General features: G+C 21.9%; 5 protein-coding genes across 5 annotated transcripts; all 5 read left to right on the top strand. All coding sequences in view use genetic code 6, as the record gives it.

The window, feature by feature from the left end:
- Positions 1-477: 477 nt before the first annotated feature.
- Positions 478-1,167, top strand: TTHERM_01248890 (cyclin-dependent kinase regulatory subunit; the record flags this gene model as incomplete). The annotated part of the gene is made up of 2 exons (XM_001029893.2): positions 478-823; positions 884-1,167. The coding sequence occupies exons 1-2, from the start codon at positions 658-660 to the stop codon at positions 1,165-1,167; spliced, it is 450 nt and encodes a 149-aa protein (XP_001029893.1). The 5' UTR covers positions 478-657.
- Positions 1,168-2,768: 1,601 nt separating this feature from the next.
- TTHERM_01248880 (endo-1,4-beta-xylanase xylA, putative) lies at positions 2,769-9,443 on the top strand (the record flags this gene model as incomplete). Its single annotated transcript, XM_001029892.2, has 11 exons — positions 2,769-2,921; positions 3,010-3,222; positions 3,278-3,672; positions 3,744-3,834; positions 4,087-4,584; positions 4,640-4,718; positions 5,000-6,628; positions 6,916-7,586; positions 7,663-7,878; positions 8,081-9,025; positions 9,150-9,443. The coding sequence occupies 11 exons, from the start codon at positions 2,769-2,771 to the stop codon at positions 9,441-9,443; spliced, it is 5,184 nt and encodes a 1,727-aa protein (XP_001029892.2).
- Positions 9,444-10,529: 1,086 nt separating this feature from the next.
- TTHERM_01248870 (MORN motif protein) lies at positions 10,530-12,552 on the top strand (the record flags this gene model as incomplete). The annotated part of the gene is made up of 2 exons (XM_001029891.3): positions 10,530-11,414; positions 12,076-12,552. 2 exons carry the CDS (start codon positions 10,530-10,532, stop codon positions 12,550-12,552), a joined length of 1,362 nt encoding a protein of 453 aa, XP_001029891.1.
- A 68-nt stretch (positions 12,553-12,620) lies between these two features.
- Positions 12,621-13,460, top strand: TTHERM_001248863 (transmembrane protein, putative; the record flags this gene model as incomplete). The annotated part of the gene is made up of 1 exon (XM_012799579.1): positions 12,621-13,460. One exon carries the CDS (start codon positions 12,621-12,623, stop codon positions 13,458-13,460), a length of 840 nt encoding a protein of 279 aa, XP_012655033.1.
- Positions 13,461-14,832: 1,372 nt separating this feature from the next.
- TTHERM_001248861 (hypothetical protein) lies at positions 14,833-16,152 on the top strand (the record flags this gene model as incomplete). Its single annotated transcript, XM_012799578.1, has 5 exons — positions 14,833-14,846; positions 15,142-15,231; positions 15,518-15,604; positions 15,770-15,852; positions 16,031-16,152. The coding sequence occupies 5 exons, from the start codon at positions 14,833-14,835 to the stop codon at positions 16,150-16,152; spliced, it is 396 nt and encodes a 131-aa protein (XP_012655032.1).
- Between the last annotated feature and the right edge of the window lie 139 nt (positions 16,153-16,291).

Below are 16,291 nucleotides of genomic sequence, written 5' to 3'. Positions count from 1 at the left end.
AAAATGTTTACCACTAAAATATTAAATTATTATAAAATTAAAAAATTAATATCAAATTAATAAATATGAAAGAAATTTAAAATTTCTTCAATCAGACAAATAAAAAACTCAATCATACTTAAATTATATAATATATTTTGTATCATAAATTATTTTCTATAAATTATGATTTAAATATACCTCAAAGCAAAAAAAATTCTCAATTTTAGTTTTTAATTTATATAAAAAAATTAGAAATTTAATAAAAAAATTATTTTTATTTTTAAAATATTTAATTAAATAGATAATTTAATTATTTTTGGTATATTAAATAAACTAATTATTGCAAAAAAGAATATAAAAAACATTAAAATTAGATTGAAGAAATTAATTATATAAATGAATAATCTATCTATACTTTATATTTTTAAATGAATCTATTTAAAAACCAATTTAAACATCTAAAAAGGAATTTTGATCTATTTTTTTAATAAAGATTTGAGGGATTATTCATTCATTAATTTTTTTGCTTATTTTTTATAATATAGATCAGTTCAAAAAAAATAATCAACTCTTCTTATAGTAATACAATTTTTTAATAGAAGAAAACAATCAAATATTTTTAGGAAAGCTAAACACGCAAATAAATAAATAAATAAATAAATAAAAATAGATAAGATGCCTAGGTTTCCAAATGAGATTTAATACGGAGAAAAATACTATGATGATTATTATGAATATAGACACGTTATCCTTCCAAAGCAGATATTTAAAACTATGCCAAGAGATTAAAAAGTTTTGACAGAAAGTTAGTGGAGAATGATGGGAATATAGCAAAGTAGAGGTAATATTATTTGCCATTCAAAAAATTATAATAAAAAGCATTTTCATTATAAATTTAAAGGATGGGTGCATTATGACTCACATAAGCCTGAACCTTATATTCTTCTATTTAGACGCCCTAAAGGAACTGATCCTTAAACAGGAATTCCTCCTAGAGGATTTAAAGATCCAGATTTTTTAGAATCATAGTAAAACGAATAATAATAAATGTAGTAAGATGAATCTTCGATATAGTTATAGCAACAAGTAGAATAAAACCAAAGACAAAACCTTAATTAAAATATATTTTTAAGAAAAAATGTTTAAAAATACAACAGATACGACTTTTTCAATAACACATAATGAGCTATTTAAAAACATTAAGTAAACAAACAAACAAAAAATCAAATTAAAAATAAAGGAATGTATTAAATTTAAACTTGATTATTAATTAGCAAGCTAAATAAATAAAAATGCAATTTAGTTAATTATAGTAAGTAATATCAATTCATCAAAAATTCAATATTTCTAAAAAAACGTATTAAATTTAAATAGAGTAAAATTTTTGATAAATATTTTGTTCTTTCTTTCAAATTTATTTCTTATTAAATGAAAACCTTAGAATTTTTTAAATTATTTTTAATTGATTAATAATATTTTAACTTTTCATTTACATTCGATGAATTATAATCACTTTATATTTTAAATGATTTATTTTAAACATATAATTTTTTCTAATTTTCTCAATTTTATAAATAAATTAAAATATTTTATTTATCCTTGTTCAAAATTATTTTCATTTTTAATCAATATATTTAATAAATTATTTATATATATATATTCTATCTTTACAAATTTATATAGTTTGTAGCATGTTCGCTAAATTATTTTTTTGAAGATTTGGAATTAAAGTTAAAAAATATAAGTATCAACAAGTAGCTAATAATTTTTATTTATTTTAAAGACTTACTAGAAGGCGAAAGTATAATAATTAATTAAAAATTTGTTAGCCTATTTATTTTGGTAAAATATTGATGAAATATATTCTTACTAAAAAATGTAAAAATTATGTTTTGTTTATTGTAAATTGTAATATAAAATTCAATACAATGTTAAAACAAAGATTATTTTTTGTATTTTATTAATTCTCAAATACTAAGTATTTAAAAAATTAAATTGTAATTTATTAATTGATCTGTAAATGAAATTTTACTAAAAGCTTTTTTTATAAAATATAAATAAATATTAATGAAAAATATTTTTAAATATTTTTAGTTATTTATAATAGAATAAATTGAGAATAAAAATATTTAAATAAATAAAAAAAAAAGAACAAGAATAATAAAAAGTATTTTTCTTTTTAAAAATAGTTTTTATTAAGAATTCAAGAGAATATATTTTAAAGAAATTAGTTTTTAGCTATTATACTACTTTTATAAAGAGGAAGCGTATTAAAATAGATATAAAATAAATGAAAGTATGCTTGCTCATTCATATGTAAATAAAATTTAGTTAAAAAATATTAATGCTCTGTTTTTTCGTTAAAATATTTTTATGAATATATTTGAAAAACCTTTTTAGTTAGTTATATATAATAGAATAAATAAAATATGAAAAAAGGTAAAAAAAGATGTTAAAATAAATAAATAAATAGTTGATGATAAATTTTAACAACTATAATTTTCAGCTATTATAACAAGCATTTATTAAAATTTATTCTGTTAATAATTTTTAAATGAAAATAAATATTCTCGCTTCAAATTTAATCAAATTCTAAGAGTTCGTTATAAATAATTAAACTAAGTAAATTTACTGCATAGAGCAAAAATTCAGCCAAAAATTTTTATTATTATTAATAAATAATCCCAAAATATAGTAAAAAACTCTAGAAACGCACTAAAAATTGTTAGGTTATACAAAATAATTTATTAGTAGGAAGGTATTTTCAAATTTTAAGACTAATCCAGATGCATTTCTCTCAAGGAAATAATACTTTTGCACTAAGTTCTTTGCAGTCATCTGCTAGTGCTTAGGTAAATAGATAATAGGATATTGCTAAAGATAATAGTGTTCTTTAGTCATCAGAAAAATTACATCAAACTTATATTCAGCTATGTTAGGTAATTAGATAATATTTTAAATAAATAAAGTATTTGCTTTTCTTTGGCTTATAAATTAACCCTTTTTTGTTATAAAATGCGTTATTAGGAGCGAGGACAATAAATAGATAAGATCTTAATATTTTAGAATATGAAAATAAGAGAAAAAAATTGGGTAGAAATAGAGCTCGATAGAGAAATAGGAATTGAAATGTTTAGAATTATATGCGAGGTCATCAGAATGAATAAATTTTATGTCAGTTTAAGAGCAAAGAATTTCGATTTAGGTCAAAATCACTTTCAGGTCATAGAATCTTTAATAGTAGAATTTTTTTCTTCAATAAATAACAAAACAAATTCACAAAAATAATAAATAGAAAGACAAGCTGATTGAGCTATCGATGAACAATTGCAACTTAAGTACAAATATGTTATCAATCTTAAGTAGCTTGATTAAAAGTAAGCAGTGCAAAATGTAAAAGTTGAAAATTATTAACAACAATATTGGATATGATGGAGCTTGTATACTTCAAGATTGTCTAAGTCACCACAAGTACTTGAAATATATTTACATAGAATATTGTTCTATAGACAACCAAACAATAAGTCAAATTATGAATGCAGCTGAAACTATTCAGAATCTTCAATTCATTTCTTTAGAAGGAAATAAATTAGAGTATATCGGTCTATAAATTATCCTTGAAACAATGAAAAGAAATACTAATATTAAGTAGCTTTATATCCGCAACAATCCTATTGGGGATGAATCTATGTAATAAATTAATGATAATTTTTTATTTAAGGATACTAAATTGACCAACTAATTATTCTATTTAAATAAAGCAACTTGTTCAAGTAAGAGTTCTTCACTTTTTCTGATATAGATTTTTCTAATTGCATGTTGACATTCATTGGTATAAATGATCTAACAAAGGTATTTGATTTATAAATTCATTTTTAAATTGAGTGATCAGTTCATTAATTAATTAATTGATCCATTCTATAATTGATAGTTAATTTATTGATCAATAATATAATATCGATTAATTAATCCATCAGTTATTCACTGTTAAATTGATTTTCAATTTATTATAAACTATTGATTGATCGATCAATCAATCATAAGCTATTAAATAAATTTATTTGTAACATAGAACTTTAATTGATTACATTTTTTAATAAAAAGACAATTATGATCAGTGAAGAATTCAAGAATTGTTGCAATAGCTTAAATCTTAGCAATAATATTTTAGCGTCAAAAGGAGCCAAATAAATATTTTAGCTTATTTCGATTTAGTTTTAAAAAATTGATAATTTGAATTTAAGTAATACAAAGCTAGGTGATCAAGTAATAGATTCTTTATCTCTTGCATTAAAAAGCAGAAACTGCTAATTAAAATCTCTTGATTTATCAAATAATTATATCACAGATAATGGAGCTATAAAGATATTTGAAAGTATAAAGTAGTCTCCTAATTCCTAATTGTAAAGAGTTAATTTAATTGGAAACTATATTAGCGAGCAGTGTGAAAATTATTTAATACAGAATAACACTCAACTTGGTAGTTCATTTAAATTTAAGTTAGGTTAGTAAATGAGTGTAACTAACTTGAGCAATTTACATTTTTTGGAAAATTACTACCAAGAGTTTGAAAATATTAATAAAAAAATAAACACTTTGTGGGTAAATCTTATGTTTAAATTTAAATTCATTATCATTTAATCTTTTTCAATAATAGAAAAATTACCTTGATAAATCTAAAAGGCTAAATGTTAATTATAGTAGAACTCTTAGGGCAATAACACAATAAATTACTTGTAAATTTTTCACTATTTATTAATTTGGTTTATTGTAAATTACATAATTACTGATAATTAATTGAAATTAAAAATCTGATAAATATTTGGAATCTGTAATTATAGAGTTTTCTTTTAAAAATAAAATTAGAAAATTGTTCAATTAAAAGCATTTACATTACTGCTCACATTAAAATGAATAAAATTTTATCTAATATTTTGATTAATTATCTATTTATATTTCAATAAACCTTTAATTATAAATTTTTTTAATTACTTTAATAATTTAATATTTTAAATAGGTTGTAAACAGAAGGAACCTTTAAGAAATATGATAGTGAATTAAACGAATATAGGAATAAATGAAATAGAAATTATTCAACTGATTGCTAGATATGTGCCTAGCATAGAAAATTTAACTATTACTAACTGTGATCTAATAAATTATGTGTAATTGTAAAACTCTCATTAAAATTAAGAAGGAGTTCATAATAGTTAGCAATCAATATAGTATAGAAATAATGAGTCAGACTATGATTAAAGCTTGATTATTGTTAAGATTGGAGAAATCATTAGTGATAACAATAATATTAATAATTTATAATTAACCAGTTTAAATCTGACAACAAACTAAATTAAAGACTTACTTGAGTATTTAAAGTATACAAATAAGCCTATCAGAATTGATTTTTCTAAAAACCTAATTGATGACAACGGATTTTTATTGATGCTTGAATTTTAGAAGAATTTCCACAAAATCTTTTAGCACATTGTGCTTTCAGACAATAAGCTGTCTTATCAGGTTTTTCCTATATTAATTCAGCACCTAAAGTAAGCATAAAATGTTGGTCTAATTGAAGAAGTATCTCTTGATTCAGTGAATGATATTTAGGCAAATAACATTGGAGAGTTTTTTTATGATCTTTCTTTGTTTCAACCAAAATTAGTTAACCTTTCTCTGTGCAAGTAGCGCATTAATGATTCAGTGGCAGAGACAATTTCATACTTTATTAAAAATTCTTAGTACATTGAAAGTTTAAATTTAAGCTTTAATGAATTAACAGATGTAGGAGCTAATGTTATTATCAATGGTGCTTGGGCAAATTAATTTAGGTTCTAAAAGCTTTCTATGTTAGGAAACTTTTTTTCAAAGAAATTCTTTAATTATGTTTAGAATTAGCAGTAGCAAAACAACTACAAAGTTTAAATATTAATTGAACCTTCTTTAACTTCATCAAATTAGTAATAAAACTAAGAAAACATTTTGCAAGATTTGGAGATACGAATGGCTTAGCTAAATTCTTCTTTGGGTGCTGCTAATTAAGAAGACCCTCAAATGCCAATTGTTGAGTAAAGTTTAAAGGATCACGAAATATCTTATCAAGCAGACCAAGTATAATAAGATATTGTTGAGTAGCCTATAGTTTCTGGTAATCATGCAGCAATCTCTCAGTCAAAAGAAACTTAGAGTGGACATTTTCCAGTGTAAAGCATAAATTCTAAAAAATTCATTAATTCATAGGAGAATATCTAAAGCTAACATAGCTAGCATTAAAGTCAGAACTAACTCAGCCAATAAAAAATTAGAGATTCTTAGCCAAATATACCTTCTTTCTTGCAAAATTCTGATAAACTCTCAAATAGGCAAACCTAAGAAAATATAAATTTCGATGAAAATTTCAAAAAACAAGAATTCAGACAGTCCAACACTGAATTGTAAAAAAGCTACAAAAAAGACGACATGACATTTGGAATAAATTCGTAATAAAAATCAGAGAAAAATAATATTCCCTCATTTGAAAATTAACAATAATATTAATAGTAAATAAACTTCAAGTAAAACGCTACTTCAACCACTTCATTAGAAAACCAAAACAAAAACTAAGCATCTGTGTATATAGATGAATACATCAAAGAAATACACTAAATAGGTAAATAATATATTTCTTTTAATCATTAATCCATTTAATTAGTTATTTAAAATTTATTTATTAAATTATCATACTTTCATTTTCATTTCATTTAAAAAAAATGAATCTGCTTAAATTTTTCTTTTAATAAAAATATTTTAATTTGATCTATTTTAACTAAAATGTTTTCTATTTATTAATTTTGTTTATCATTTTGTTTGTTTTTTTTAAATTTTTTTATTTAAAATAATTTCAATTGAAATCCATTTTTTTAATTTAATTGCTTAATTTAAAAAAAATTAAAATAGAGGGTCATATTAAGGACTTGTTTGAAAGATAAACTTTCCTTGTAGAAGAAATAAAATAGAAGATCTCCTTGGAACCTTAAATAAGGAAAACAAGATAATAAGAGTCTGTTAATTAACTAAGTAAAGAGTAAATTAGTTAAAGATCTCATCTGTCATAGATTTAAAATAGTGCTAATGATTTGAATGAACATGTGAAAAAATCAAAGATTAAAAATGATCAAAACTTTAACAAACTAATAAACTTACCGAGTGAGCAATATCTTAATATTGAAAATCATTTTTCACCATAAATAAATTAAATTGGTGAAAAAAAAAGAACATAAAATACATTAAGTTAGCTAGGAACAAATAATGACTTTAATCAAATGCAGTTAAATTCAAAAAATGACTTAAACAAGAACTAATATAGTGTGAGTAATAATCATCTTCCAAGAAATTTTCCGATTTCTTCTGCTCTCTTAGAAAATACAGATCGCTAACAATCTATAAATAGCTAAAAGGTTGTTCATAGTCTAAACGCACTTAAGGAAAGAATTTAAGACTTAGAAGAGCAAGTAGAGAGAGAATCAATAAGGTAAATGTAACATCCAAATTACTAATAAGATGAAAGAGGATATCAAACTTAGTAGCAATAACTAGTTTAAGAAATTTTAGAAAATAACAAGCCATAAGTAATTAATTAATTAATTAATTAACTATTTTAAAAATTAACTAATTAATTCTTTTAAAAATTTATCATTTAAATAGAATGAGTAATTAAAAGTTAGAATAAACAGTAACTTACATAGTATATACTAAAAGAATGCTCCTAGCAGTGTAGCAATAGGTAGTACTTTAAATGAAATTAATGCTACGCATAATCAGTTATTAGCTCCAAAATCAATGTATACAGCCACTTCCATACCCACTGAAAATAACTTAGAGTTTTAAAGTGTTGGATAAAACCTAAATAAATATTCAAATGTAATCCCAACATATTTATTTTCAATTTCTATTTATATAATACAATTTTTACTGTTTTATTGCTCAAATTTTTCATCCCAAAACAAATTTCAAATTCATATAACTTATTTTTGTAATATTTTAATAAAATTAAAACTTTAAACTTCAAAGAGAGAATTTGAGGTAAATAAATTGAAATAAATTTATTTGTGAATAAAATTAGAAATATAATCCAGCGATCAGATAGAGTAAGGTTAGTTCGAATATCCAAACATTTACTAGCAATTTAGTTAACGATGAAGATAATAGAAAGAATAGCTTTTTAAGTGCTATTTAGGGAGAGACTAGGATTCCTTAACCAAATGAATCTACTATGAAGTAAATAAATGGTTTACAAAATTAAAAAAAAATAGATCCTTAAAATGTAAAAGAGCCTCATTAAAGAGATAACTCGCAATAAAAAAATAGAAATTAAAGCATACCTCCATAATCCATGATATTGATGGAAGATAATATAATGAATTTAAATGCTTCACCTCAAAGGTAGCAAAGGAACAATGAAATTAGAATGAATTAAGATAAAGAAATTCAAGATTTCTTAAATATTCAGCACTAAAATATTATAAATCACTAATAAAATAGAAGCTAAGTTGATAATGAACCAGAATAAAGTGAGACCTTCACTTTTTACTAAAGTGGCAGTCACTAAATAAATTACAATATGTATTAACCTCACTAAAATGAATATCAATCTTCTATGTAATAATCTAGAATGAATAACAGTAATGAGTCTCCTCACAAAATATTGTCCAAATAAAAGCTTTAAATTTCACAGATTTCTAATGTTAGCGGTTTGAGCTAAATGTAAACATCATCCTAATCGAGCCCTTCTAAAAGCAGAATGAAAGGCTCAATAGTAGGAAATAAAAACATAGGATTCTCAAAAAGAGTGGATAATGTCTAATATTTAGTTGAAGAGTTAGTCAAACTAATTGAAAGATATGAATATTTAATTTAAATGTGCAGTGAATTGAAATAAATTAAATAAAAAATTATTGAAAATCTAGGAGGCGATTACAATTATAATCAAATCAATAACAACAATTTATAAAAAATATGTGGCGTTGAGACCGATCTCAGAGATAAGATGAAGACTCAAGAAAGACAGGTAAATAATTAATTAATAAATATTATTTTTATAAGAAAATTAGACTAATTAGAAGAATTAATAAATAAATAAATAAATATTAAATTTGGTTTATAAAATGATTTTAATTTATAAAATTAATTAGATCTATGAGAGCATAAATGAATTGAGAGAAATAGGATTACAAATAGATGACTCAAAACTAAAGAATTGGGACAATTTAAAAGCAGTACTAATAAGTGCTTCAGAAGAATACTAAAAAAATCAACAGCTTGAAAAGCAATAGTTCGCAGACTATATTGATTATAGAAACTAAGATTTTATTGTAGATTCAACAGTATAAAATTAATAATACTAGCAGTATAATCAAAATTATGATTTTAAATCTAATTAAAAAAATAGATTACAAAATAGTCAAACATATTAACTTCATTCTTGAGTTATTTTTTGTAAACTTCTGCCTTTTTATATTATTTATTTGTCACGAATATCCGCTCATTTTTATTTTATCTTGAATTTTAATTATTTTTTAATTGCATTTGAATGGATTCCGTTAAAAAAATATTAAAATCTTTCTTTTTTTCTATACCATTAAATAATTCATTCATTAAATTTTAAAATATTTACTTAGTATTTTTTAGAATCTTTTTTTTAGATTAAAATTAATATTTACTTAACTTATTGTATGCTTTTACAGTTTACTCAGCTTATTTTAAGACACTTTATTCTATGCTTGACTTCTATTTTATAACAAGTATGTTCTACTGTGCTTATCCAAAATGCGCTTTTTTAATACTTTTTTATTTGCTTTATTTTTTTTAAAAGTTTTAGCATAATTTGAATTTATTTAGTTTTTACTTCATTTTATATTAATTTTTAAGTACTTATTTTTGTATGATTTTTATCAGTGTGATGAACTCATTTTTAAAATTTTAGGTAAATTCTTTTTCAATATTTTGCTTAATGGCTTTATATACTAGCAATATTAATCTAAACAACCAATATAAAGGAACTAGATCCAATCTGAGTTCTTGTGCAAGTAAATTTGAATGGGAATTATTAAAAATATACATTAATAAATAATGGCTAAATAATGGCTAAATACTATTTATAGATAAAAAGAGAATAATTTATTTATTTATTTTATTTTAGAAGTGAAATTTTATAGAAAATTTACACAATTCTTTACTGATTTTTTAAGAATTTGGAAAGAAAAATCAACGACTACATTAACAACTTACCTTTTCTCATGTTTGAGAGTTAACTGCAAGATTTTATGAAGAAAGTGAGATTATCAAATTTTAGGTCTACGTAGAATTCATAATTAAATAAATATAAGAATGAAAATCTGGTATATAAACAACTAGTGTAATAAATAACAAGAATAAACAATTCTATTTGATAATTAACACAATAGCTAACAAACAAACTAAATAAATAAATAGATAAATTAAAGGGTTGAAACAAATAAATAAATAAATAACTTCTTTCTTAATAACAGCGAACGTGATATATAAATAATAAAATGGGTGCATGCAATTCGGCATGTTGCGCTTAGAAAGAGAGGGAAAGTGAAATTAAAGGTGTTGAAGTTTAATCTTCAAAGCTTAAAGAGAATATTCGTCCATCATTGAAATAAAAGAATGCTCAATCTAGAGATGAAGAGAACTACAAATCAGAAATAAGCACAAATGTTAAATTTTAGAACTAAAATGAATCAAATAGCAAGTATTAATATAATAGCAAGTACGATGAAGCGTAGTCCATTGAAAATAATTAACAGCAATAGCAATCATAGATACTTTAGACATAGCCTAACAACTCTAATAATCAGAAATCAAATGCAAGTATTTAGGGAAATGTAAATGACGGTGCAGCTCCCACATAACATGAAATTACTGAAGAAAAATAATCACAAAAAGCTATAGAATCATAAAGGTTACCAACAAATAACTAAAATAATATGGATGGTGCAGAGAAAACTTCGCAGAGAAATATTACTGAATCAGCTGCTGGAATCAATAACATTCAAACAAAAGAAGAAATACAATCTGTTAAAGATACAGAATAATAGAAAGTAGAAATCCCATAGCCATAAAAAGTTGATCCACTAGATTAGTCAGTAGGAAAAAGAATTAAGTTAGAAGCAATCACTCTAGAAAATTAAGCAGTTTATACAGGAGAGTGGTTTAATAAAATGAAAGATGGTCACGGCGAGTAACTTTGGCCAGATGGATCCAAGTATGAAGGAGAATGGAAACAAAATAAAAGTTGTGGTAAAGGAAAACTCATTCATGCTGATGGTGATATTTACGAAGGCGAATGGGAAGATGATAAAGCAAATGGAAAAGGAGTTTACAGACATAAAAACGGAGCAATATTCGAAGGATATTGGAAAAACGACAAGCAAGTAATTTTTATTCATAAAATAAAATATTAATAGTTAGTTAGATAATCAATAAGTTTTATATATACATTCAAAATAGCACATGAAATAATTCCAAAGCATCTTAAATATTATAAATTTAATCATTCACATTTATCAAATTAGCATGAAATTCTGCAAAAGAAAATCTAATATTTCAATCCTAATCCCACAAAAACTAATTAAAATATTTTCTAAAAGTTAAACATTATCAAATGCAATAAAATTGAATTTTAATTCTCAGTTAGAAAAGCAAATTTCTAATAAAATTAGATTTTAATTTTTAATTAAAAAAGCAAATTTTCAATAAAATTAAATTTTGATTCTCAGTTACAATAGCAAATTTTCAATAAAATTATCAAAAAATTCTAAAATATTTGAAATGTGAAAAAAATCACTTCAAATTTTATAAGTCAGAAAAAATTAAGTGAAAAGAAATCAATTTTAATTTATTTAATAATAACAAAAAGATTTTTAATTTTTTCTTAAATTAAGAAATTAGATGTTTTAATTTTAAAAATTAATTTTATTTTAGAAATGCCAAATAAGTTTATTAAAAAATAGTTGCTTTATTGATTATTTTTTAAAGAAATTAATTAAATAAGAAAAAAAATTTAAATAAAAATTAAAATATTTTGTTTTTAAGCATGGTAAAGGTATTGAAGAATGGACTGATGGTGCCAGATATGAAGGAGATTATGTAGACGGTAAAAAAAATGGCACAGGCAAACTTAAGTTTTCTGATGGATCTATTTATGAGGGTTAGTTTGAAAACAATCATATACATGGAGTTGGTGTCTATAAGTGGCCTGATGGTAGAAAATACGAAGGCCAATGGAAAAAAAATATGATGCATGGAAAAGGTAAAATAGAATGGAGCGATGGAAAGTCATATGAAGGAGAATACAGAGATGATAAAAAACATGGAAGTGGTGTTTTTAAATGGCAAGACGGCAGAAAGTATGTTGGTACTTGGATTAATGGTAAATAACATGGAATAGGTGTTTACCAATTAACTAATGGAGAAAAGAAAGTTGGAGAATGGATTGAAGGAAAAAGAGAAAGATGGCTCTCATAAGAGGAAATACAATAATTGGTAAATGAAGGAAAACTACAACTTTGAATAATAAGTCAAATAAAGAAAAATAAATCTAAATAGATTTTAGATACTTTCAATAATTTTAATTAAAAATGGATATATCCCTTCACATATTCATCAAATAATTTACAAATACTAACAAACTAATTTAAAATTTCATATTAAAACATCTATCATTCACTCACTCACTCTTAAAAACAAACAAATTAACAAACTAGCAATAACCAAATTAAATTATTTGTTTATTTGATTGTTTGATCTGTTTAAATAATTAAAACAAAACAAAATAGGATGTATGTACTTTTAGGGAAAATTCTGATTAGCTTTCATAGTGTGAATAGTATTAAACAGTAAAAAACTAAATAGCTCTCTCTAATATTAAAATATTGTCTAACTTTAAACTAAAAAATTAAGCGTACACTTAAGTAAGCAAATGGAAAATCAAATTATTTAATAAAATATCTTTATTCTTTCTAATTAAACTCTCCAAACTATTAAGAATGAACTTACAGATATTTGTAAATCTTTCTATTAACAAGCTGTTTAAAAAAAATCTTTATAATAATCAAAATAAATATATCAATTAATAATAAAAAATAAATGTTATAAATCTAGATTAAAACCAAAAAAATTAAAAACAAACAATTACAAAATGTCATGAATTATTTAGCTTAATACAACTTAATTAAAATCTAAAGCTATATTTGTGTATTTATGTTTTATGTATATAATTACTTTTATATTTGTTTTCAAAATTTCTTTTTTCTCTCTTTAGTTTCTTTCAATATGAATTTTCAATTGACTAAAATTTAATTTCAATTAGTAATAGCACTTAACTTTTGTTAATCAGTAAATCTATAGATTGCCTATACGCATAGAACTCTAGTTTACTGCCTTTGCGGTTCTATTAATTGCTTTGGTCTTTAAACTGATAATATTACTTAACTTATTTTAATTAGAATAGAACTTTGCTTTGTGAATGAATCACTTCCATCAAAAATCAAATTTTTTACAGTCTAATTTTAATTATCTCCAAAAATTAAATTTCTTGCTTACTTCTTATTTACAGGAAAAAGTAACTCAATTTTGTTTAAATTATCTGTCTGATTGCTTCAAAAAAAGCTAAAAGATGTTTATATCTGTTTATATTCTTAAATTCTATTGTTTTTTATATCCAAAATAGCAAAAAGTTTGACATATTAAGCTTCATTTATATAATTATCTATGCAAAAAATTTTGTTTTGATTTATTTAGCTTATAGCAATTTAATTAAAATCTAAAACTATATTTATGTATGTATATACTTATTTTAAATATTAGTTTTAAAAACCTCTTTTTCTATCAAAGTGCATCATACTTATGTTCTGTTTTAGGAAAGTGCACTCATCTCTCAAATTTGGAACTCAATTTTTGGTAAAAACAGCTTATTTGTTTTGGATTATAATATTTTTGAATTTAAAAATTAATTTAAAACTATATGATTAACTCTTTTACTTTATTTATTAATTAGCTTTTTATTTTATTTATTTATTTATTTTTTTCTTTAATCTGATTGTTTTTTTATTTGTTAATTTAACTAATTTTTTCATTTTCATCTTTGCTTTTCTTTTTAATTAATTCATTTATTTTTGTATTTAATATATTTTTTCATTTTTTCCATTTAAATAATTAATTAAATATATTTTATTTCTTAAATACTATAAAGGGAAAATAAAATTGGTAATAGAATAGAATAGAAATACTCGCACATATAAATGCACTCAGATTACATCTTAAAATTAAAAAATTTTTTAATATATATATATATTTTTATTTATATTGTTATTATGTATTTATTAGGTGTTTTTTTTTTTTTTTATTTTTCTTATTGGAAAGTTTTTTAAAAATAGTGATGAGGGTGCATCAGGTTTAGGTTCTGGTAGCAAAATGCACTAATCTCTCAAATTTGACACTTTGTCTTTAGTAAAACAAATAATTTTTTTTGGAGTTTGATATTTTTGAAAATAAAAATAAATTGAAAAAAATTATAACAAACTCTTTTAATTTATTTATTAGCTTTTTATTTATTCATTTTTCTTATTTTTTATACTATTGTTTTCTTATTTATTTATTTGTTTGAACAACTAATTTTTTTATTTTCAACTTTTTCTTTTATTATTAATTAATTAATTTCTTAATATTTAATATTTTTTCTTCTAACTAACAAATTAACTAAACATTTTCCTTCAATATTTAAAAAGATAAAATGAAATTGTATCATGATTAGGTTCTGGTATAGCAAAGTGCACTAATCTCTCAAATTTGATGCTTGATCTAAGGTAAAAACGGTTTATTTATTTTGAATTTTGATATTCTTTAATAAGAAAATGAATTGAAAACAAAATAGAAAAATCTTTTAATTTATTTATTAGCTTTTTATTTGATTTATTTTTCTTTTTTTTACTCTTCTTTTGTGTTTTTTATTTATATCTATCTTTGTTTCTTAATTTAACTAATTTTTTTATATTTAACTTTTGCTAAAATTATTGATTGATTAATTAATTTCTTATTATTTCATTTTTTTCCTTCTAAATAACAAATTAACTCTTTATTTTTTCTTCAATTTTTAAAAAGCTAGAATTAAATTAGTGATAATAGTGCATCAGGCTTAGTTTCTGACTTAGGAAATTGCAAAAAGATCTCAACTTTGACACTTAATCTAAGGTAAAAATAGTTTATTTATTTTGGATTGTGATGCTTTTTGAAGATAAAAATAAATTGAAAATAACATAACTAACTCTTTTAATTAATTTATTTATTTGCTTTTTATTTGATTTATTTTCTTTTTTTATTGTGCTTGTGTTTATTTATTTGTATTTTTAATTTAACTTGTTTTCATATTTTGCTTATAATATCAATTAATTCATTTCTGATTATTTCATATTTTTTCTTCATTTTTTCCTTTTAACTAACTAATGAACTATATATTTTTTCTTCAATTTTTAAAAAGGTATAAAATCGGTTATGAAGGTAAATCAGGCTTAGGCTCTGGTTTAGGAAAGTGGACTAATCTCTCAAATTTGACACTTTATCTATAGTAAAAATAGTTTATTTGTTTTGGATGGATTGTGATATTTTTGAATATAAAAAATAATTGAAAACAATATAACTAGCTAACTAACTTTTTGAATTTATTTATTTATTTGCTTTAAATTTGATATATTTTTTTCTTTTTTATTTAGAATTTTCAATATTTAAAAAGGGAGAATAAAATTGGTGATGCAGGTGCATTAGGCTTAGGATAGGAAAGTTCAGTAATCTCTCATATTTGGCACTTGATCTAAAGTAAAAACGGTTAATATCTTTCAAATTGCGAAATTTTAAAATTTAAAATTCAATTTAGCTCTTTAATTATTTAATTTATTTAAAAATTTTTATTTGATTTAGTTTTCTTTTTTATTGTGGATTGATTTAAAATATTATATTTATTTTTTTAGTAATTTATACTAATTTATATAAAAAGCGAAATCATTATCTAATCAAAATAATTCAAAACAAAGTGCCTCAAATCAAAAAATTTAGTAGTCTTAAAAGCGTAGTGATACAAATTGTGAAAAAACTAGGAAAATTTATAAAAATATTTGAATATATTAAATATGTTTTATTTTTAATATTTTGTAGTCTGTTTGTTAATTTTACCTAAAATATAGATGGATTTATCATTATTTTTATATTTATAAATACCATAATTATTTTTTTAATTTAGCAAATCACTTTTTATAAA

The sequence above is a fragment of the Tetrahymena thermophila genome (assembly GCF_000189635.1).
Source record: "Tetrahymena thermophila SB210 genomic scaffold scf_8254450, whole genome shotgun sequence".
Classification (NCBI taxonomy): domain Eukaryota; phylum Ciliophora; class Oligohymenophorea; order Hymenostomatida; family Tetrahymenidae; genus Tetrahymena; species Tetrahymena thermophila.
This window is presented reverse-complemented; position numbering and strand designations above follow the sequence as displayed.